Source organism: Megalops cyprinoides, unplaced genomic scaffold (genome assembly GCF_013368585.1).
Source record: "Megalops cyprinoides isolate fMegCyp1 unplaced genomic scaffold, fMegCyp1.pri scaffold_27_arrow_ctg1, whole genome shotgun sequence".
In the NCBI taxonomy this organism is placed as follows: Eukaryota; Metazoa; Chordata; class Actinopteri; order Elopiformes; family Megalopidae; genus Megalops; species Megalops cyprinoides.
Window position 1 is genome coordinate 735,550 of NW_023494723.1, and position 24,654 is coordinate 760,203.

General features: G+C 44.8%; 2 protein-coding genes across 2 annotated transcripts in view; both read right to left on the reverse strand.

The window, feature by feature from the left end:
* Window positions 1-1,342, reverse strand: part of LOC118772301 (UPF0606 protein KIAA1549-like) — a 68,829-nt gene extending 67,487 nt beyond the window's left edge. The window contains exon 1 of the mRNA XM_036520575.1: window positions 600-1,342. Within this exon, the coding sequence (XP_036376468.1) occupies window positions 600-723 (124 nt within the window). The 5' untranslated portion in view covers window positions 724-1,342. The remainder of the gene's footprint in view (window positions 1-599) is intronic.
* Window positions 1,343-11,799: 10,457 nt separating this feature from the next.
* Window positions 11,800-24,654, reverse strand: part of LOC118772293 (homeodomain-interacting protein kinase 2-like) — a 47,545-nt gene continuing 34,690 nt past the window's right edge. The window contains exons 4-12 of the mRNA XM_036520547.1: window positions 22,298-22,419; window positions 21,733-21,849; window positions 20,035-20,121; window positions 15,717-15,901; window positions 14,547-14,729; window positions 13,548-13,853; window positions 13,077-13,315; window positions 12,299-12,465; window positions 11,800-12,108 (exon numbers count right to left, since the gene is read on the reverse strand). Of these exons, the coding sequence (XP_036376440.1) occupies window positions 11,800-12,108; window positions 12,299-12,465; window positions 13,077-13,315; window positions 13,548-13,853; window positions 14,547-14,729; window positions 15,717-15,901; window positions 20,035-20,121; window positions 21,733-21,849; window positions 22,298-22,419 (1,715 nt within the window). The remainder of the gene's footprint in view (window positions 12,109-12,298; window positions 12,466-13,076; window positions 13,316-13,547; window positions 13,854-14,546; window positions 14,730-15,716; window positions 15,902-20,034; window positions 20,122-21,732; window positions 21,850-22,297; window positions 22,420-24,654) is intronic.

A 24,654-nucleotide genomic window follows, 5' to 3' on the forward strand; every position in this document is an offset into this window, starting at 1 on the left:
AAGGAAAAAGGCTTGATAACTAATATATAGTAGCTGGTGACTTGGATGTCAGAGGGATTTATAATATTTGAACTGCAGCATTAAGGTTCCTCACACTCAAATACCTCACTGAAACTGTGAATACTGTCATGCGTTTCCCTTCTGGATCATCAATAAGCAAAACGTAAATCGTTTGGGTAACACCGGTAGTATGTATGCGAATACATGTATATGCCATAATCAATCGGCATTAGTCGATGTGTGAGCGGTTTTACATAGGACGCATTAGTCGGAGGTGTGCAATATCGATAGAACAGATCACAGTTTAGATCAACATTTCCTTTAGATTAGAGAACAACAGAATAGTATCAAAATATATGGTTCACATACACAGAACGCACTTTGCATCATAACACAATGTGTAAGTGCGCAAACATAATTAACCATACATCTGGTTTCTGTCGATCTGCGTCTGTGCGTGTATGTATTTGGTTGGGGGCATGCATAATGACTAATAATGCTAGCCAACTAAATTAAGAAATTTAAATTCAATTTAAGTACCAAATTGTGGTTACTGTATTGACCAGAATGCGTGATGTATAAGCAGCTCGTTCACTTACCGACTACAGGGGAACTCGCTGTCGTCACAGAAACTAGCACCACAGATCCCAGAATAAACGCATAGTAGCCTCGAAAACGCGGTTGGGTGTTGGGGAACACCTTCGAATCCGTGGTCACCTCCATTGCACACAATTCATAGCATCTTCTTCGACTTCACAACTGCAGGATTCTCTCGATGCCCTGCCACCTCAAAGCGCACATCTGCAGGTATCTCTATTCAATAGGGCTCGACTGTCACAAGACTCCTGCTGCGGCTTGCTATCTGGAGCTCATACACAGTCAATTTTTGACTTTAAATATACCTATAGATATATATATGATAAAGATTAGTGTTGCTAACTGGCTAAATATTAAAAACGTTGAGGATTGCTGTATGTGTGATCGTGTCTTATTAGTGTTAGGCTTATTACAATAACCAGCCTGCAAACTATATGTAGCAAAGCTAACCTAAGAACCCTCATACAAAGAGCGTTATCGATATCAATATCAAATTTGCTATTTTATAGTTTTAATCCAAAAAAGGGAATTAGTGAAACCACTTGACTACGTCGCCTGTTTGCTAGCTAACATGCATGCAGAAGTAACGTTAATTACCATCAATATAATACCATCCTTTGCACCACAGAGGCGACAAGGATGATTTCAAGTTAATGGGTAACGTTAGCTAGATACTACATGTTAGCTAGCTAGCCTGCTAATTCTAGAATGTTTTACTTAGCTGGCTAGCCTGCTTGGTTATTGATTTAGCTATTGGTCACGTGCAAAAAAAGAAAAAAAACTTTCCGACGACTATTCCCTCTTTTTTGCTTATTGTAAAAATGCAAGCACATCTGTTTTAATGTTTAATTTGTAAAACCTGAAAATTCTAGCTAGCTAAACCAGATAACAAGCTTTATTCAAAACTAGCTGCTAAATGTTAGCTAATATTAGCTATCTGGATAAAATCTTGCATGGACTACCGTTGCTAGCTAGATTGCCTACATGAATGTTACAGGAATCAATAAATGCTATATAGCTAGACTAACTAGAGTGAAACGAAACTGTGATTAATCCAGTGGTTATCAGTTGCTCAAACGCAGCGATCAACATGCAGCTGTATTTTATTTCCAGGCACGTATCTCTCACTCGCACGCCTCTCGGCTTTGCAAATAACGGTCGATTCCGTATTTCCCCAGACGTTAAGATGCGTTCTCCTTACCAAAGACACCACAATTTCCTACGCTGAATGCATATCGATTATGGAAGTTTTAAGTTTCTCCGTGAATCCCTGGCTCGTTTGCTAATTAACAGAGCGCACTGGGGTTGTAATTCCCGATCGCAGATTGAGGCGTCATAGCAGAATGCAACGCAACAGCGTTACTCCAACCTGTCCCTGTCTGTCTTTTCATGGCAGCGGACAAATAACGCTTCCTCGTTTTCTTTTGTGGTGAGCCCCATTTTTTCAATATCACATCAACTCTGAAGGATCCTGTACCCGAAATATCCCGTTTCGACCATATCTGTCTGATGGACGCCCCCCTTCCCGTTGTCTCGAAGCATCGTTTTTCCCGTTCTGTAGTCGCTTGTCTTCAGGGCTGGTGAGAACCCTCCCTCTGTCGCCCCTGATTGGAAACATGCGAAAAAAAAAACTACAGATGCCATTGGCTCATCATGCTGTCTATCAAAAGCGAGGTAGGTTGTCGCCTTTGCTTATTCGATTGGCGTCCGTGGTTACACGGCAACGTCGTCTCTGTAATGAACGGAGCTTAAGACAGACACCTGACAGCGAACTGTCACTGTCTCCAGCGGTCAGTTACAGGTACGTAATGGAGGGGTCATCTTAACGGCTACGACTGGGTCCATTTTGGGGCTATATATACATACAACCACTCACATATGTATACATGTCTATGTACTTGTGTGTGTACATAGCTATATTCATTTGCATTACGTTTATTATGCAAAATATAATATTTAATAATGTAAAATGCACGGTATAACATCACTAATTCGTCCTTTTTCGCTGGGTAGTTCCAACAGAGGCACTGTAAAGCTCCTTACAAGAACATAAATAAAAACAAAAATGACCTTATAGACAGCTGGCGCGAGCGCTTGACATTCAGTGATTAATGAATTTTCCAATAAGCATTCACAAGAACTCAAATTAATTACATAGTTGCTATCATTGCTAATTATTGCTGTTTAAAATCCTATTCGTTTTTGCCAGTATTTCAACATTAAATCAGTCGCAGCTGAACATTAGATTCTTTTCTTGTAATATGACAGCACGAAATCATTAGGAGAAAAAGGTGCCGCTAAACCATAAAGCAGAGAAACACGTTTGTTCATTTGACCTTTGGCAAACCGACACATATCGTTATAAAGATATGTGGCACTGTCTGCGATCCACAATAAACAAATTGTGTGACCGTGCAGAGCCAGGTCCCTTACACCTTAAAATGGCAGTCAAGTCCTTAACCAAGACAGTACCGAAATCTGTTTGCCGTAGCAGCGAATCCTGAACTTTGCATTTATGATAGTAAAGACGGATCATACAGAAAGTTTGAGAATGTATCTGGAGAGTCTCAGGCACAATAACGAGGAGAAAAACAGACGGCCCATTTGAAACCTGAACAACGTACCACAGGGTCCACCTAGTGGAACAAACGAACATGAAAATTTTTAGCAGTTGGGAAATGTACCGTTGTGTTTTGATAGTAGTTATTCAATAATATTGACTGTAAGAGACATCTTGTCATGTTGTGAGGTGTGTCCTGTAGGGGTCACTCTTGGGGTGATTCATTAGGCAATATAGGTGGGAACCTTTCCTCAGGTGACAGGGGTTGCTGGAGAACAGGTGCACACAGTTTTTTGACCGCTTCATTTGACACGGTATGCTGGGCGAGCGGGAGATTTGTACTGGTGAATTTTTCAGTTTGTGGATTTACTGACTGTGTATGGATTCTTGCTTCTGCTGGAATGAAGACAAAGTACAGTAAAATAAATCTACAATTTGAGCATCTCACACTGTTTGTGGACTTTCAGTTAATCACCAGACATTACTAGACAGGCAAGCGTGTCCATCAACAAAGCGCCATCCAGCATCCCTCAGCTGCTTCAAGTGTTAGAGCTGCTTAACATTGACTCTGGGCGTTTTAATCTCCATTGCACATACAACCATTAAACCTGTAATGAAGAATGTGCAAATAGTATTATGGTTTGTCTATGTACACAATGTGGTGATTACATTGTTGTTTATGCTTGTTAGTGTGCTTGCAATGCAAAGCAGCCCAGCAACGCCCTAGCAATGCCCCAGCGACCATATTGTTTACCCTAGCAACCACCTAGCAACACCCTAGCAACCCCCTAGCAACCACTTAGCAACACCTTGGCAACCACCTAAGAATGCCTTAGTAACCAAATCATATACCTTAGTAAACATCTAGCAACACACTAGCAACCACCTAGCAACACACTAGCAACCACCTTATATACCTTAGCAACCACCTAGTAACACCCTGGCAACCACCTACCATCCAGCAACAACCTAGAAACCGCTTAGCAACATCCTAGCAACCACCTAGCAACAGCCTAGCAACCACTTAGCCACATCCTAGCGATCGTCTCATATACGTTACCATGTTTTTGCTGCCGGGTTGCAAGCACACTCTGCATTTTCTTCAGGAAATGCACTTTTCTAGTTACTTAATTACTTTGACATTGATATGCTAGACAATATTTTGCACAAGCTGTGTCCTACTGGCCTTTGTGGAGAATTTACTGGACATTTCCTCCAAGACTTTGAAGGTTTCCTTTGCTCCTCTGAAATGTTCCCCAAACTAGGCAATGCTTTTATACAGAACTTGGCTGCAGCTGGTTCTTCCCCAAACCTACTAGTTGTGAGAAATACTCTAAAAGAGCTCAGAAACAACGGCCAATACAAGCAGAGCTAGAAATGTCAAGATAAGAACCATTTTTATCTCTTTATAAATTAAAGGCAATCTGCAAAGCCACGATCACACCTAACACAGTGCTCATGCTGTAGTTCTTCTGTTCTCTCCTTTCCGGTTGAGAAAGTACTGGAACACCATCACTGTGTTTAATCAGAGGGCACTGCTTATAATCTTACAAATGTTGCAACTGGAAGAAAGGTAAACTTTTTTTACACTACTGTTTCAACAGTGGGTTTTAAACTGACACATTGGTGACATTGACTTTGACTGGAAAACAACACACACTCTCACACCACAGGTAAGAATGCAAATGAAAAACACCACAGTTACAAAAGACAGGTGTCATGACTCAACAGTTTAATGTAAATCCAAGACAAAGTGTGATTACATTTGTACACATATACAATATGCATATGTGAGCATACAAATTCTCATTAATAACTCAATTCACCTCAGAGACCCAAAAAATGATCAAAAGTATCAGTGAATAACAAGCTATAACAAAGTTCACCACATTGCAAGCCCCTCCTCACCCTACAGTTAGTAAATAGAACAGTTAAAATAATTTTCTATAACCAAGTGTTCTATTGAAATCCCCAGTAAATTTGCAATGCTGTAATTAGTTTTGAAGTCTAATATAAACGCACATTGTAAATTGACAAATTTACAATGCTGTAATTAGTTTTGAAGTCTAATATAAATGCACATTGTAAATTTCTACAATGAAAATGATTATAAGAAGCACACAAAGTCTCAATGGTAACACAAGCTCTTTAGTACCAAGTACTCAACCCGTTAAGGATTTAATTTATCTTCAGTATTATAGTCAATATTATATTTAAAACATTCTATAAGCCAGAAAAATATCCATTCTCATAACATACTTAATAATATGAGCCTAAAGAACAGGGTTCATGTAATTGTACACCTAAAAACGGATAAATGATAAATCACTTTGTCAAACCCTTTTCCTCCCCAATAAACAAATACAATATAAAAAAAAAGACAATTAACATGATGAAGGAACTGTAGAGGGAATTACTGCAGCACACAATGACAATGAGAGCCAATACCACAGAGAAATTACACATCCCTTGGACACAAAATGGTGACAGGGTATGATGCTTTTTCATTCATTAGGCCTTCTTATGAGAGTGTTTAAAAATATCTATCTATCTCAAAATTGCTATTTGCAATACTTGTAAAGCACCAGTGATGCGAGGAGGGGTAAAATATATAGCTAAGACTCTCACTCTGGGAGGATGCTAGCTGTGTGCTGCTAAGCTTTTCTCTACTTCTGGAGGGGCGTGAGACCATTTTTAAATAATGCGGCTCCGTAAGGAGAGAATGCGATTTGAAATGAAACAAGATAGCCTGTGATCGCCAAGCTCGTGCTTTGGGACTCGAACAGAGGTCCTAATGGTTTCTACCCACCCCTAGCTAAGTTTCTCACCCTGTGAGGATGCTAGCTGTGTGCTGCTAAGCTTTTCTCTGCTGCTGGAGGGGGCGTGAGAAAAATTTTAAATAACAAGGCTCAGGAAGCAAAGACGGCGATGGGAAATAAAACAAGACACCCTGCGATCGCCTAGTTCGTGCTTTGGGACTCGAACAGTGGGCGTAATTTTTGTGTTGTGCAAAAACAAAAGTTTCTCACCCTGTGAGGATGCTAGTTGTGTGCTGCTTCTCGGAGGGGAGTGAGACCATTTTTAAATTCCGCGGCATCTATATAGGCCTATATATCTACAATATATTGGTATCGGCATCAGCAATCGGCCAAAATGAGTTTGAAAATATCGGCATATCGAATATCGGCATCCCTAACTCAACTCAACCTCCTAACTCAACTCAACCTCCTAACTCAATATTGAGCTTTGTAGGGTTGAAAGGGCTACTCTTTCCATTCCATAAACTAAATGGATGTAGATTCAATAACCCAAAACAAAAGAAGTGTGTCAAAATGAACAAACCAAAACATTTCTCATTTGCATACCCTAAATGTCAAGAACAAATCAGAGATATTGCAATAGCCCTAAACAAATGCTAAAGTATTATATGGGGTAAAATGTACTGCCTTTCTGGAAGTGCAAAAATAACATAAACCCAGGGATTTGGCAAAGGAAGGTCACGATTTCAGTGGTAATCACAACAGAAACAAAGATCAAAATTATCTTCACTATTCTGGCTTCAAATTTTACATTCATTTAGTACTGGTGGCCTTTTATTGAAAGGATTTTCGCAATTTTGAATTCTACCCTACGGGTAACTGCTATGGCACTCTGCCATAAAAATGTTCATTCATTCAAAATATTTATAAAGCAAAAACTACAACACTGATAAAATGAAAGCACATCCATTAAAAATACAATTGTTGTCCACACAAAACATATTTGGGAAAAAGTCAATGGGCCCTAACTTACACCCAGCGCATGGCGGCGCAGTTGTCTTTGCTAGCTTACAGGCAGCGCGTTGTCAGTTTTCGCGACATGGGCTCATGCCGTCAAAATAGCAGGTGAACATGTGCGGCCATGTGTAGAAAAATTAGGTAGGTAGACCTATTTAACATTTTTTAAAAAAATTCTTTCACCAATAGCAACAAGACCATGGGTATTTCAGGACACGTGTCACAATGGAGCTGTCGGTCAATAACCAGGAAACTAAATCTGACGGATCAACACTGACGGCTACTTTAGGCTACACCAACACAAGACCATGTAAGTTTATTAAAACACCTTGAACTCTTCAGTTAAATATCTTTGCATCTGCTCATATGTTGTCGATTCGTGCAGCCGAATGGAGTATCTGATGGCACAGAGAATTTTAAGACAGCAAAGGCAGAGGGTTCACCGGCCGAGACATTCCTATCTGTCTCTCAGTGAGGAGGAATGTAGGTGTAAACTGCGCCTATCTCGCCCGGCTGTGACACACATCTGTCATCTGGCAGATGATCTGAGAACTAATGCATCCTGTCCCTATGCCCTTCCCATTGCTGTTAAAGTAACTGCTGCGCTGCAATTCTATACTAGTGGGTCATTCCAACATTCCCTGAGTTCAATTGGAGGCATATCACAATCTGCCATAAGTTCGGCCGTACATGCAGTTACCTCAGGTCTAGTCCGACATGCTAGTGAATATATTTAATTTCCCATGACACCTGACAGCCAGGAGCGGGTTAAACAGAAGTTCTGGGTGATGAGTGGGTTCCCTGGCGTCCTCGGTGCTATAGACTGCACTCATGTGCAACTACGTGCACCATCTGAAAACGCACTGATTTATGTCAACCGCAAGGGGACCCACTCAATTAACATACAGGCGATCTGCGATGCTGCATGTCGAGTCACCCATGTGTTCGCAAATTACCCTGGCTCAAGTCATGACTCCTTCATACTGGGCAATTTTGTCATTTCTACAGTCTTCCAGAGGAATCCTCCCTTGGAGGGGTGGGTGCGCAAAAGCACACACTGTCATAGACAGAACATTTGGGTTGCTGAAAATGCGCTTCAGATGTTTGGATAAGTCAGGTAGCACATGTTGTGTTGTGACTCACATGTGCCGATGCCAATGGACCCAAATGCAGCAGCACAGGAGAGGAGAGATCAGCTGGCAGAACAGCTTCAACATCTGTAGCCTGGTAAGCACTTTTTTTTTTTTTAATTTATTAACAGAATGTTTTTAGGTTTAACACTTGAAATATTACCATGAATATGATTCACCGTGTTTTTTACATCATGAGGCTGAAACATTGGCAAAACATTTCTTTCATACATCTTTATTCTTTTTCAGAGAAAAAAAAGATCAACTGATGACTGAGAAAAATTTGCACCATTGAAATAGCAGTCCGCCATTGATCAAGAGCCTCGCTTTTAAAGGGAATGTCAAAGGCATGTCACGCCCAAAACACACCTCTGATTAATTAGGTAGAGCAGTCCAACCCTTTTGGAGCAATGCGCTGGTGCTTGGCGCGTTTTTTCTGCCTTCAAAATAGCAAAACGCGCTAGACCACACCCACAATGACAGTGCGCTTCATGCCACTGACGATGCACCTTAGATTGTTAAAATAGGGCCCAATGACTCTGAGAAGGACCAAACACATGGCCAGATTCTGCATTGAAAAAAAAAGGCAGAAACTTAAAGTCAGGCAGACAGCAGAGAACAGGATTACGGGAATGGTAATCAAACAGGGAGTGACAATGGAAATTTACTGGAAATTTACATTTACATTTACATTTATTTATTTAGCAGACGCTTTTATCCAAAGCGAAATTTACAGTGAACAGGTAATGTGGCATCCCTACATGTAACACATTGCATGTGTGTGTGCATGTGTGCATGCGTACACCTGCACACACTTCACATAAACACCCTTGCTGGGAAGAAAGTTGGGAAAGTACAGGTTTTTTTACATCTCTTTTCAAAGCATTTGATCTCTAGTGTTGACACGATGTGGGCACATACAGTACATGTGGCACAGGCGAGTCTCGAGTCTCGAGACATTATTGCCAGTTCCCTCCAGATGGTGATGGTGACATCGGGGGGGCATCGGTGGTAAGATCATTATATACAATATCTTTGGTGGAAAGTCCCAGAAATCCCAAAATGCCCCCTCCTCCCCCTTGGCCTGTCCAGGCGATGAGAGTGGGATGTGGGGGCTATGTGGATGAGGGTGCACAGTGAGACACCTCTTTTGAGTGGAATGCTTCTACGATGTCTCTCTTTGTGGGGGCACAGGGTCCCCCCAGACCGTGTCCTTGCTTCTGCTGATGAAAAAAAAAAGCAAAACAGAAAACTACCGAGTTGGCGGGATGGGTGTGCTCACCATTTGCATGTCACACCCCCAGACCTCACTCATGCAACAACAGCATGCAAAAGCACATGTGGCGCTCTGTACTATCTACCTATGAGGGCCCCACTGGATTAGCGTCTCTTAATTACCTTTTTAGTATTACGTTATTATTCGGGTACTGAAACATTTTACTACAGCACTGATTATGCAGGTACATCCCCTTCTTTGGAAAAGTGAACACACAGATGACACTAGCATGACAAAATATCCACGTACACTCAATAGCATTGAGAATAATTATTGCAACAATCTAAAAATAAAACAACATACCTCTAATTATGAAGAATCATGACTGTGCACTGAAACATCATCAATCAGACTGCTACCACAGCAAAGTGTGAGAGAGGAACAGGAAGTCACCACAGAGGCTTGTCACAGTGTCCCCTCTGCCAGCGGCTTTGTGTCCAGCGCCTGAAGGGGACTTGCCTGACTGCCTGGCTGGTGTGAAGCTTACGGTTGAACTGAGCAGCCAAGTCGAGGTGCCGTGGCCTTATCGACTCACAGAATGTCACCAGTCCCCTTTCCAGCAGCGTGAGCTCTAACACAGGTCCAGAGGCCAGCAAGGTTACAGCAATGCTTGAATGTTATTCTTCCAGGTGTACGCTACTGTGCCTATGTCCTGTTTCCGCCTCTGAGGGTAGGAACAAACGTTCACCCATCAGGGTGTGAAAGACTAAGACCTTTCATGAAGCTGTTCTACACGAGCGCTCCTCACAGAGAGCAGGGTGCTGTCACCTCCCACACACTGCATCCCTGACAATGGGGCTCACTGCTTCAGCGGACCGACCCAGAATGCCATTCTTGGAGTGCTGTTAAGATGCAGAATTCCACTTCCTCCTCCGTCTCGCACCCCAATCAAACCAGTCCAACTCCATCCCCTCCATCCCACACATACCTGCCCACATGCCTTCCCGTGATATCCCAGATTCCAGCTCACTTCTGCTGCAGGACAATCTTCATCTCCCCAAGCTCAGACATCATTTTATGATTATATTCAGTGCGCACATTCTGCATGACAAGTCTGCAAAGGGTGGTTTTCAATTGTTCTAATGCTTTGGGTTTCTTCAGGAGCACTGTCACTGTCAAACAAACTCATACACAGCGCACAGACAGTCCCTGTGCCTCTGGGACAGCTTACATCCAACTTGTGTATATCCCTCACCTAACTCCTGTACGTATATAGATACTGAACACAAGATGGCTTCAATCAACAGAACAATAATTTAGGCTACTAAAGGACAACTTTGGTTCCAAGCCATCTTCAGCTACATAAAAAGACAGCAAAGGGCAGTCTCATACACTGTAATTGGGACACTCTGGAAAATACAAAATCTGACATGTTCATTGTAGCATAAACCTTAGCATAAATGGCTTTAGCACCTAGCTTACACCTAGAAGACACAAACGACTTCCTTTACAAGTGAAACAGACCCAAAATGCACCTCTCACACAAGCACAGTAAACTTTAAATTGTGTCAGCACATTAATAAGGCACAACAGGGAACAACGCTAAATACTCTTAAGTATTCAGCGGCAGTGGATGACATACACAAGGCTGCTGGTGGCGCACACACACATACTCACAAACGATCACGTTGTACATGCCTATGTCATCATAACCACTTTTGTGCAGTCACATTGAGAGCAGAAACAAAAATCTATTGGTATCAGAGACGCTCTTCACAAAATGACAAGGTGCAGACTGCTACATTCTAAAAGGGGTCCAGCTAAAAGTTCTACCTGCAAGGAACTAAAATCAGGGTTTTCCCCAGAAGTGAACACAAAGGAAAGGAAACCTATAAATACATGAAAAGTTGCTTGCCTCTTGTTTGTATAATGTGCTCCTCCACTCTTCCGCAGAGTGATTTGAAATGGTTAAGACAGTTCAAGGCCATTGTTTTGCTTTGTTTTGGGTTTTTTTTTTGAAGAGCAGCAGGTATCCGTATTTCACCTTATCTCCTTTCTGATCGGGGGTCACATATACAGCTATCTGACCCCTTTAAAACAGTCTGGTTCTTCAATGACAAATGACAAACAAATAAAACAATAATCTAAAAAGTGACACACATTTTAAAAAATCTGTAATGAGATTTTCACCTGTCTCAAAAGTACTGGGGGAGGAGACCACACAGAATTACCAATGATAAAAAGAAATAAACCCGTCTCCCAAAACAACAAAAACAATTGAACTAGCCATTTTAACAAACCAATTTAAAAAAGAAAACCTCCTCACCACAAGGAGGCAAGTGTTCACTCTCTTCTTCAAGTTTCCTGTGTGTGGTTTCACAGCATGGGTGGCTAGAGAGCAGCTCTGGAACAGGCTCCAGTGTCTCAGCTCTAGAGGTAAGGATACTGGGTGACCTTGGCGGGGCTCAGTGGGTATCCAGTGTAGACAGTGGAGGCAGGTGAAGTGCTGATGTAGGCCCGTTACTGGCTGTGGTGAAGGGTGGGGGAGGGGTGGCCCACACTGACGTGCACCTGGTGAACAATGCCTGGCAGGTAGGTTGCATGTGGGACGGCATGGTGGGCCGAGCCCTGGGGGGTGGGGGCAGTGTAGGTGAAGAGGTGAGGCTGGATGGAGAGGTGGGCGGTAGCCAGGTGTGGGTGAACAGCAACCGTGTGGGAGGGGCTGTTGTGGTGGAAGAAGTACGGCGCCTGGGCCATGATGGTGGGCGTGATATAGGCCTGCTGCTGCCAGTGCGCGCTGTTCCGCTCAGCTGCCGCATGGTGCTGTGCCTGCATGGGGCGTGAGAGAGCAGGATCAAACCTCTACGCAGAGCACAAGACACAAGTATAACAAAAATCCAATTTCAGCACTCAAATGTGTTTAAAACTACAATGACCCACACAGGATACATCCTCAGAGGCACAGGGTCACACAGGTCTGTGGGATGTTACTGGCAGGTGTGAGATGACATACAGGTACACATTTCCCTAACTGGCTGAGGTTGAGAGGCTGCTGCTGGAAGAGGTGAGCCCCAGAGCGCTGCTGCCGGTACCTGCCCCCAGCCCCTATCCCCATGGCGTTGCTGCCTGACAGCATCCCATTGGAAGCTTTGAACTTGTAAACTGAGTTCTGGTGGGTCAAACTATCTGCATGGCAGAGAGGAGAGCGAGAGTCACGTTCACAGAAAATCAGGAGAGCCACTGCACCAACCAAAACATTAAATACTTCTGTGCTAATCATGACACCGTACATAAGGTCCAAAACCACACCAGGACAACTCCATCAGATCAACAGGTTTTATCTTGTACAGGGCTTCCATATAATGATTTTAACTTAATAAAATAAACATCCCTGATGCCTTAATTTAATTGTAAAATACTGTTAGTCAACTCCCAGGGGACTGAAATAACTTTTATCCTGACAAAGAAGCAGATCCGATGTTCGTAGTGAAAGACAGGAAGGTTTATTTGCACAGCCGGCCGTGGGAACATCAGCATGGAGCAGAAGTATAGGATTTAGTTCTTTAGTTTAGTTTTAGTTTAGTTTTTTTAATAAATTGCCTCAGTAAATATCCAGCTAGATAAATGGATAAAATTGTAACCTATGTAAGTCGCTTTGGATAATCTGCAAAATAAAAATGTAACATGACTGCGTTTTTAGTGTCACTCCATCCATCATTAGGTTGTAGTAAGTTATTTGGTCCCCAGTTCGATCCCCACAGATATCTGGTGCATTTCCAGCCTTGCTGAGTCTGTACCTGGCTGCATGCGCTCACACTCAGCTGCCGTCTCATTGGCCTGGGCCTTGAGGGGCGGGATGACGATGGTGCGGGGACTGAAGTGACAGTAGCTGTCCAGCAATGCAGGCTTGGAGTGAAGGCCACCGGCGCTGGATGGGAAGGACTCCACAGAGTAGGGGCTGCCATCAGAGGAGTCTGAGGCGGGGGAGTTGTGTACCGTCACACAGCTGACCACATTGATCCTCTGCTTGGGCATGCTGTGGTGTGGGAGCACACAAGCGACATACACGTCATACCCTCGGCCACCAGCTAACCACAGCCCTACGAATCTCTATCAAATGTTAATGCATCCAATGCCTAGTCCATGTGTAAGGCCAAATGTTAATCACTGGCAGCATCATTAATTCCAAACTCATTCTTGCCACAACCAGACCAACAAAAAAAAGACTACAACTCCCAGCAGCCCGCCTGCGGGTGGTGACCTCTGACCTGCTGCTGGCCTGCTTGTGATCATCCTCCTCGTCTGTGTCGCTGCTGATGGTGATGATGCTAACAGCTGGGCTGGGCGTGTCGGGGATGACGATGGTCTGCTGTGGGGCATGGGGGTGGGCTTTGTCCAGGGTGGTACTGGAGGTCAGCTCGCTGCAGCTGCTGTAAGAGAGGGGGGGTCCGCAAGCCAGGAGCAGCATGTTTGGGACAATAGCACACCATGGTGGCGTGTTGTCTTTCATGCGCTTGGAGCGCTGCGGGGATGACAGCACTTGTGAGGACGACACCTCGCATGCCGAAACCTTTCTGATAGGAAGAGAAGAGAAGGAGCATAAGAATACAGGAGACCCAGTATTGCTTTATTGATTTACTGTTGCTGTGTACTCCTAATACTTGTGCACCAATATCTATTACTTCATCAGTCTGTATTAATTAGTATGTATATATTAAGCAAATATCTAGAATGGCTAGGCAGGCGAACTCAGTTGTGTGCTTTCAAGTGTTTACAGGGTTAGGAATGGCATGATTAAACTGGGTATATCCATAGTCGGTCTGTACATTGGCCAGATATCCAATTCCATCACACTGTAAATTCTGTCTCTGCCATTTTTGAAGCTGTGTTCTGATTTCCCCAGTTGTTATTAGGTGATCTCCTGAACCAAGTAAGCACAGAGGAATGCAGCTGCCAAATATCTGGTGATAGTATAGATTACCTGTGGTAAAATGGTTCATGAATAAAAACAATGTGTAGAATATCTGTGGCGTAATGCTTCTGGGTTGAAACAGTGTATGGAATTTCTGTAGTGTAACGGCTCATGGGTTAAAGTTGCGTATAAAATATCTGTGGTGTAAAGGGTCATGGGTTAAACCTGCAGAATATCTGTGGAGTAACTGCTCCTAGGTTGAAACAGCATGTAGAATATCTACAGCATGATGGTTCATGGGTTGAAACAATGTGTAGAATATCTGTGGTGTAACGATGCTACAGTGTTAGGGTACCTGGCAGACCCTTGGTGCTGTTGCTTGTTCTTTTTGGAGGATGAGTTGTTGGTTGGCTGCTGCCTCATTACATGGGCCACACCCACATTCAGGGACTGGGTAGAGGGCAGCATCACATGACCAGTCAGCAAAGCCGGCTGTTGCGTGATGGAGTTATAATAGTTGCTGTGGGGATGGGAGCTCCTGCGACACCACCAAAAAGAGCATATTATTATCTTTTCCATTCAAAACACCCCCACTATTCCTACAGCAACATATTCACCGCACAGTGTTAAACATTACAAAAGCAGATATGCTGCTACATAAATCACACTTCAGAAAGTGAACAGCAGTTGACATAGTATCAAGCAGATGGCAAACATGGGTTTGTACACATTGACCGGCAGGGGGCAGTAGCTGTGGACAAGCTCTACAAGGAGTGCAACTCTTCTGTGAGGGGTCTGCCAAGGACAGGGAGCCTCCCAAACCATGACATTTCCCTGGCTCTGTGGCTCCTGTCCACGCTGTTGCCATTTCATTCCACATCCTACTAACTGCCTTCTATCTCATGTGTCACACACTGTCGCTGTGCATCTCTCAGGTGCTCAAATTACTTGCATCCGTTCGATTGCCTTAAAAACTGTCGCTGAGTGAGAAGCATTCACACAAAGCTCTCTATGGGCGTTTGTCCACCTGTGTTCCTGTCTACATACGTCACCTCAGTGACTCGTGGTCTCTGAAAATTACAGCGTTGATGAACATCTACTCTAATATCCGTGTGCTCTCTCTGGGGCTCTGGTCTGACGTATCCTTGCTGCCTCCAGTTAAGCAGTCAGGTCACATCTCCTGTCCTGCCTTGAGGGCCAACCTGCTATGTCTGTTTATGGGAGCGCTGCAATTGGTCTCCATTCCCTCTGTTTGCTGACAGACTGGCTCCTCCATGGCTTCCCTCCCAGGCACACAGCTGATTTGACGGCAGGGTGGCACTCACCTCCAGTTGGCCAGCGGCTGTGTGCCAGGAATGTTGTCATGGTGTCAGCCTGTGTCATGGCTGACTGAGGCTCTGAGAGCACTGCTGGCTGATGTGGTGGCAGCCCTAACCCTCTTCTCCACCTAGCATGCCAGCACTCGTCAGCATGCTTGTAAACTTTGGGTTTACAAGCCTTGCCCCCTTGTCCCAGTTGAACCTACAGCGTGCTATGTGGGAAGTCGAGCAGGTGGGTCATGGTTACGAAGGGGTGGTTGAGTGTTATGATGGGGGTGATCCTCTTGTCAGCGTCAATCGTCCGCATCTTGGTCAGCAGGTCGATGAACTCACGGCGGTCCGCCTTCTCAGCCAGCATGTCGCTTCCCTCCAGGTCCGCTGTCATGTTCACCTGTTTGGCGGGGGGGGCATAGAGAGAACACCTGAGATGTTATCACTGACCTCAGAGCAGCAGGGAGCTGTCATACAGCCCTGCAACTCTTCCAGACCCAGTCATAACTGCTGGCCTGCAGTCAGACACTGCGGCTGGTACCACAGTAACTTTGTCAATGCATCAGTAAGGGTTTCAACAAGTTGCAGTGATGACCCCGCGACTTGCTGATATGCAGAAATATTTGCACGGCTATTCACAGCGTACAGTGCTGCTGTGTGACGGCCCTGGCTCCACTGCAAACGTTTGGAACAGCTAGTAATGAACCAGGAATGCGTGGGGTTTGATTATTAAAATGTGCTCCAGAGGTCACGCTCTAGTCCTGTAAACAAACGAAGTGTCTCTCACTCTTTGCCTGCTCAGATACATTGAAGCGAACACAGACCTGCCTGTGTGTGTGTGTGTGTGTGTGTGTGTGTGTGTGTGTGTGTGGGGGGGGGGGGGGGGGGGCTTTGACTGTACAACGGCAGTGCCCAGTGGGGAATCAAACCGGCAACCTTTCGTTTACTAGTGCTGCTGCTTACCAGTATGCCATACTGCTGCCCCAATAGGACAGTATATGAATGAAATATATGTATATGAAACCAATTCTGAGCTAAAGCCCATACTGAATCTGCACATCCTTCACTGTTGCACATTCAGATCAATTACAAAGCCAGAGAAACACACCTTTCTGAGAGGCACTGAGAAGAGTCACAAACAGCAGTGCAGCACACCAAACAGGATTCTCTTCTCATCAAATCATATGACATTCATAACTACCAAGACTGAGCTCACACAGCTCTCCTCCCCAGGCTTTCAGTGCAGGCGTGAGGTTGATGAGGTGGTGATGAGGTGAAGGATACCTCACTGAGGATGAAGGAGACACTGCCTGCTAACCATGGGCATGCTGGCACTGAGAAAGCAGCCAATCAAAAAACTGACTTGGCAATGTCCTCATTCCAGCGCCAGCACAGGGTGACGTGCCTTCTGACATCTGCTACATCAGGCCAATGCTTTCGTGTTTTACTCTCTCACAGGGCAGGGAGGGAGGGATAGAAAGCGTGGGGAATGGAGAAGGAGAGGGAGAGAGAGAGCAGAAGAGTGAAGGAGAGGGAAAGAGAAAGAGAGGGGGGGACAGACGGAGAGTCGGACAGAAAGGGGAAGAGGGGAGAGAGAGAGGCGGAGAGAGGAGTATAGGGAGAGAGACGGCAATGGAGGGCAAGACAGTGAGGGAGAGAGATTTTATGCTATAAAGAGCAGGCTCTACAACTTAAACACACCAATTAAAACTTGGCTAAAAATTTTCCAATTCATCCAATTGTTCTTAATGCCATGACGATGTGTGGGGTCCCATCACGAAACAGGATCACACAAATTGCGATGAACATCCTGCCAACACCCTGTGTGTAGAATTCTGCCCACAGCCCCACTTGCAGCCCAGTTTGTGGCGACATGCCATAGTCTGAGGAACAGTGAGTGCCCTCTGCTGAAATGTATATATTAATTATTATAATGAATTTATAGTTTATTGTTTGATGTGCTAAAAAGGGTTATTGTTTATCAATTTAACTTGTATGTATGTGTTTTCTTTTCATTCATATAGTTATATTTGAATAACTTCCATATTGTTCATTTTGTTGCTTTGGCAACACAGTGATAGACTGTCCTGCCTTTAAATTGAAATTGAAATAGAGAGAGACAAAGAGACAGAGGGAGGGTGGGGGAGAGAACGAGAGAGAGAGAGAGAAGGAGACAGAGGAATCTTAGAGCAGACTAGCCAGGGGGACATGACTTTCCCTCATGTGATGGGCGATGAGTCTGTTCTGGAGACTGGAGCTGGGGGTAAAGGTCAGGATGCCACTGTGAGGACAGCGTCCCCACCTACTCGCCCATGGCCCATCTATCAGACCCTCTCATCCTGACTGCCCCAGTGCACTCAACATGCCCCTGGCACAGGGCAGGACTCATAACTGAAAGCTTGCTGCTTTAATTCCCTGCTGGGGGACTGCTGGTGTACCTTTTGGCAAAGCCACAACCGCCTCAGCAAGTATCCAGCTGTATAAATGGATAAAATTGTAACCTATGTGTGTCACTCTGGATAAGAGCTTTTGCTAAATGACAGTAATGTACTGTAACATAATGCTCTAGCACAGTGTTTCTCAATCCTACTCCTAGAGCCCCCCTGTCCTGCATATCTTCTATCTATCCTTGCTCCAAACATGCTCTTGATTAAATCAGGTGTGTTCAGCTAATCAAAAGTGCCACTGATGAGTTCAGTCAGGTAGGTAGAGCAGGGAAAGATGGAAAATGTGCATAGCAGGGGGCCCCAGGAGCAGGATTGAGAATCAGTGCTCTAGCAGATTTCTGTGACTGTATCCTTCCAGCAGTCACATATCACATGCACACAGATGGATGTTCACCATGTTCATTTCTGCCTCATTCCCACAGATAAAGGCTCAATCTGGTTTGTTTTCTGACTGCAGGACCATGCTCCTCTGCTGTGAGCCTGATTGGTGCTTTTAATGCTGCTGTTTGTCCCTACAGTCAAAGCTGTGCACTCACAAATGCATGGATATATGCATTAAGCTCACACAAATCCCCAATCCCAGAAGGATTCAACACAGTTTGTCATACACCTCAGCTTTACTGAAAACGTAGGCCACACCTTCACAGAGGCAAGGCCCTGGGGCACTTACTAAAGCTGAACATGCACAAAACTTGTGTTTTCGGGATACTCCCATCAGAATTGGCTGGCATGGGGTGAGGAGCAGGGCTCATAACCAAAACATTTGTGGTTTGTGGCACTGCTGTTGCACCCCTGGGCAAGATAGTTAACCCAGAATTGCCTCAACAAATATCCAGCTGTATAAATGGATAAAATTGTAATCGACTGTATGCCAGTGGCTCTGGATAAAAGATAATTAACATGATAAATGATAATGATAAACAATTGTCATCTGCTAAATGACAATTATGTAATGTAATGTTATGTAAGTATCTTATTAGAGGGTTTAAACAAATGTTGTAAATGGTTCTAAGAAACTCCAAACCCAGATCGAGATATTGTAGATCCCAAGGAGCCCACACGCTTGGGATCTACACTTGTGTGGTACAGCAGAAAATACAAAGAACAGTATAAATGGTGAAAGCATTATGACTGGCACCGTGGAGAGCATTGATTAAATCTTGCAGAGCAGAGCGCTGGAGCCTGGTGAACACCTTTTTTGGTGGGGAGGCGGTGAGATGGATGGGGCTTGAATCATCTTCCACGTTACATAACCACGTTGCTTTGCTTTCATAAGCAAACCTGCCCCCACACATGCTCAACCAGAAGATGACACCTGAGTCAACCTGTCCAGTCCAACACAGAGCATCAGGTCTCTCTCAATTCAATGCAACAGATATGCCCCACTTTTCACCTCAGCAAAGAGGCTGGGCAGCAGTAAGGTTCAGACCGCATTTAAAATTCAGCCCAGAAAAATGCACTGATATGACCACTACTTTACTCTAAAAGGGTTGTTACCTAGGCATGCCCTTTCTATCTGAGCACTACGTTTGGCACTGACTCTTGTTCATGTGATTCATGGAGTTTTGTTTGCGTAACTTTTCACGCCACTTTATTAGATGCACCATGCAAGTTGCTCTGGATAAGAGCATCTGCCATCTGCCATATAACATGATATTACATGTAATGTCATGTAAAACAAGGCTGTGAATTCCAACACAGGGACTGGCAACCTCCTTATGGGTATAATAAATGCCAGATATGCCCATGTGCCTGACCTTAGGTAGAGACTTCTTACAGCAAAATAAGCTATCTGCCTTGTCCAGCGCTCTACTAAAAGACCCATGTACAATCAGAACCTCAGAACTCAGAACAACTGCCTTATAGCCAAGGAGGTGCATGTCTCTTTGTGCACACATGTATGTACTACTGAACTCTTCTGGTAACCAACCTTAACCTTCATGTGTGAAACAATCCTTACCTATTAGCAATCTGCTACCTACCTGCCAGACACACACACTCCTGGTCTGCAGTTTGTTGATAAATCTGTAGCTGTGTTTTCACCGGCCTGGTAACCGTGTTTTAAACACTGGTAAGCGTGAATTACCTGTGCCATGTCATCCAGACAGTTGAAGATGTACTTCCGGGCTTCCTTTGATTTGATCCCTGTCTCCCCCTCATGGTCCTCTGGTGTCTGTGGAAACAAAATGCAACGTCACAGACGCCCTCTAATACTAACACGAGTCACAGAGACGTCCCTCTGCTATCACTGACGCAGAGACACAGAGACTTCCCTTTGCTAACACAGAGTAACAGAGACTTCCCTCCACTAAGACTAAAACGGCATCACAGAGACTTCCTTCTGCTAACGCTAATGCAGCATCACATAGATGCCCCTCAACTAATGCAGCATCACAGTGACCCCCTCCGCTACTGCAGCCCCAGAGAGACACCCCTCCATTAATGTTAACACAGAACCACATAGACTATACTCTGTTAACGTTAACACAGCGTTACAGGGATGCCCCTCCACTAATGCACTTCCATTGTGATGTTATTTTACATGTCTGCAGTTACAGGTGCAGTGGCTCTGCTCAGTAAGAGACCAAGCCCAGGGATGCATACAAATTCTGTGGTCTAAAAAATGGGTCCAGTCCTCTCACTTACAGTGACAGTACTACAACATCACATAGTTTATGTGCTTAGCAGAGAGACTGACTGACCAGATATTTTAAACATTACCCATTCATACAGCTGGACAGTGGCCTGCTCACTCCCAATTCCTCTTAATAGGTATATGGTAAGCAGGCTTGCCTGCATTTCATTGTGAATGCAACACCATTACATCACATGCTATATGTGGAGGCAGAAGGAAGGCTTGGAGGAATGATGGCGAGGAGATGGTGCACAGGAGGGGTCATCCAAAAGCAGGTGCCAAGACGTGCCTGCACAACAGCATCGCCCGTTCGGTGGCCTACATACAATTGCCGCAGGAGAGAACTCCAGACAGCGCCCCGACTTGGCTCTGCTGGGCACGGCTCCAACTGCTGAGTCCTCTCACGCCAAACGGTTCCACTCTCATTAGCCTTGCTGCCGTATTTATGTCCTCTGCTGATTCTCAGAGTGCTCTGCTCCACACAGGCCTACATCTGTGCCCCTCTCTAAACCTTCTCATAGCACTGGGGTGAGGCAAGCAGCAGGGGCAATGGTATGGCACAGTAGTATGGAGCAGAGCTTATAATAAAAAGGTCTTACTGACCTCTTGTAATGCTTCTCAATAACTACTCTGAGCATAGTGCTGCACTTATTTGGAGGTCGCTCTGGGTAAGAGTGCCTGCTAAATGATGTAATGTAATGTAATGGTTCAATGCCCCACTGGGGCACTGCTGCTGCACCCTTGAGCTTCAGTAAATATCCAGCTGTATAAATGGATAACATGTAAGAATTGCAACTTATGCAAGTCGCTGTGGGTAAGAGTGTCTGCTAAATGAGAATGTAATGTAAGGGGCGCAGGCACAGGGCCGCGAACATGGATACAACATATACTAGTGTGGAGAGAGGTTTACGTGCTGCACTGAGAACCAGACCGGTCTCAATACTCATGAAGGGGCTACACCACATTCTGATACACAAGTGTCGCCATGGTCAGATTCCTTTAACAGCAGCAGCACAACTGTGTGTGTAAGTACAGCAGTCAACATGTCTGTGTTTGTGTGTGTGTGTGTGTGTGTGTGTGTGTGTGTGTGTGTGGGTGTGTGTGTATGTGCGTGTGTGTGTGTGGATGTCTGCTGTGAAGTGATTGTACCTTCAGACTCCACAGAGGGTAGGAGTGTTGTTCTCTATTGAAGAATCTGGTCGTCTTGGTCCCTGCACTTAGCAAGTATTCTGCTGGCAAGCCCTGTGTCTGAGAGATGCACCGGATCTGTGGGAAAAACAAGAAACACTCAAAAGCTATCTGTGTGTATAGCCAAGCAATGTCATATTCCCTCTTACTACAACAGGTGTTTTAAAGGGGCATCAGGAATGAATCATGGGAAATTAAAGGACATAGTGAAGAAATGGACAGCAACAAAGGATAATATGAATCTTAATATAAGGGGGGGCTAATTAGGAAAAGTCTTCCATGTGTTTTGAGACTTGTGGGAAACAGGAGGTCTCGCCCGAGATGTCTGTCCAACTTTATTATGAGCAAAGAACCGCCTTGTTCTGGAATAGCGGAACAGGTGTGGCTGGAAGGCATGTCCTGGGGCATCTGTCTGGATAATGGGGATCCTGATTGCTGATTGGTGCAACGGAGACAACACAGACAAAGGAGGGGGACACTGCAGTGCCACGGGGTGACCCCTCACTTGTGAAGTTCCCACACTTACTTGGTCATACTCAAATGCCCCCGGGTACAGAGGCCAACCCAGGAAGAGCTCGGCAATAACACAGCCCAGGGACCACATATCAATGGCTTCGCAGAAGGGCAGGCCCAGGATTATCTCAGGAGCTCTGGTGGGAGACAGGAGACAACCAAGGTCAGCGAGAGGACAAGGGTCAGAGGTCACAATAGGCATGCAATTTCACAAGGTCGCAAAGCTGTTTGAAGATAATCAGCTATAAAAATGACCCTTTCCATTTGGCATCCATGCAATGCAGACAACTCAATGTCAAATTTCTTCATATGGCAAAAAGAATAAGAACAGCATAAAATGAGTCTGATGCCATCGCCTTTACTTAGTGGCTGTAGTCCTATTGGTTGTACTGCTATATTCTGGGCAGGTTATCACATTCATAAAGCACTCTCCACTACTGATTCCAAATTTAAGACAGGGCTGTAACTCGGGATAGCCCTTCCCCTCTCTGTAGGACCTGGGGCTCCAAACAGTGCTAACAAACAAAGCTAACAAATAAACACAGCAACAGAGAGTGACAGAAGGGCCTCTTAACTCTTCATGGCTCACCTCCATGTCACTGATATATGGAGGTTCACAGGGCAGCTGGCTGTGTATGAGACTGACAGCTAAACGACCTTGTCACTAATGGCAAGATCTGCAGCCAGCAGCTGAATATAATCAAAGTGTCATTTGCGTGTTGACTTAAAAGCATCTCAATATTTAAAACATGCCACGAGTGGTTTTAGAGTCATTATCAAAGTGGTCATAGCTGGGTGCCACCAGGGAAAGGCAGAAAGAGAGACAGGGTGCTGTCTTTCCCCCTTCTATCTATCTCTTCATTCTCTCCCTCCATCTCTACGTTTCCTCTCTCCACACCTGCAAGGTAAGCTGTGAGCTCTCTGTCAATGTTGGGTGACTGGCGATGCCCACAGCAGCATACATGCCACATCCCCAGCCCTGCTCGGGTAGCTGCAGCCAGATTCATTAACATGTCTCATCCCCCTCTCTCTCACCCCACTGCACAGCACATATAATGTGAGGGCAGTGATAGTCAGGTCCCAGACACCCTGTTTATTTGGGGTTTCACGTCACCTTCATTTCTGTGCCATAGTGTGCTGAATGCTGCTGAACTACTGCTGTGACAGTAGTTTGCACAGAACAGAAGCAACTAGGCATAATGTCCTTCCTCTTGACAAAGTGGCAAAGACAAAAACACTGTACTTCACCCCAAACTCTGAACCACACATTTAAGCTAGCCGAACTTACGATTGACCTTACACTGTGCTGGTGCAACCGGCTGCAGGTCTTCATAGTCAGTGAATCTTTGAAGTCTGAACGAACTGATGAACTGAGGACTCACAGTTCCTTTGAGTCCGAACGAACTGGTGAACTGAGGAACTTGTCAACAGGTGAGTTTAGAGTCTTCGTAGTCACCGGAGGTGCATTGTCCCACATCATCAGCAGTGCCGAGATGGCCAGTGGGAGGTTCTTCGAGAGTTTTAGTATTTCAGCCATTGGCTAGTTGTCGTCATGAACGTACTGCCGATAGAGTTTTGTGATAGGCTGCTTTGTGGACAGACCGCATATCTAAAATCCACTGGAGTAAGAATTATAGCTGCTATGCCAGCTAATCAGCATGCATGTTTGCAAAGAGGAAGGAACGAATTTTTTAGACTAGGGATTCAGTACACTCAGTTCACCTCAAAGATTAGTTCAAAAGAATTTGTTCGTTCGCGAACTGCACATCACTAATGGGCAACCCAGATGAATATACTGTAGTTTCCCCAGTTTGATGAGCCGGTGCTTTTTTTGTTTCCCCTGAAGGCTAATTCCTGTTTCTCGAAGTAGCAAGTAGCACATATCAAGTCTTTCAGAATCTCACGAATTTCCCTCATCTTCGTGTTGTGCGCAGAGACTTGCTGTTTGTTAGCCTTGTTTAGAGACAGGTTGATCGGAGTGCAGTTTCCAAAACTTTGCAAGCTATTTGATGTTGAATGTGTGAACTGGACCGCTCTTGACTAGTGCTGCAGGCAGGTCTTTCAGGTCACAGTAGCTGGCACCTACCCATACATTGTAGGGAAGCAGAACAGCCTGCTGGTAGCATCGGAGTGGCACAGCCACTCCTTCCTTATGTACCACTCCGGCTGGAATGACAGGATGATTTTCTGCCCTTTATGCTGGTGGAGGTCAGGGAGAGCTGGTGTAGGCCTGCCTTGCTTGATGACAAGTAATTTTATGCTGGTAATCCAGTTTAATCAAACTCTGAAGACGTACGATGGTAGACATTATTGATTTCGCTCTGAAGTGTAGCTAAGGTGCTCAAAATCAAATGAGCTAGCTTGCTTTAT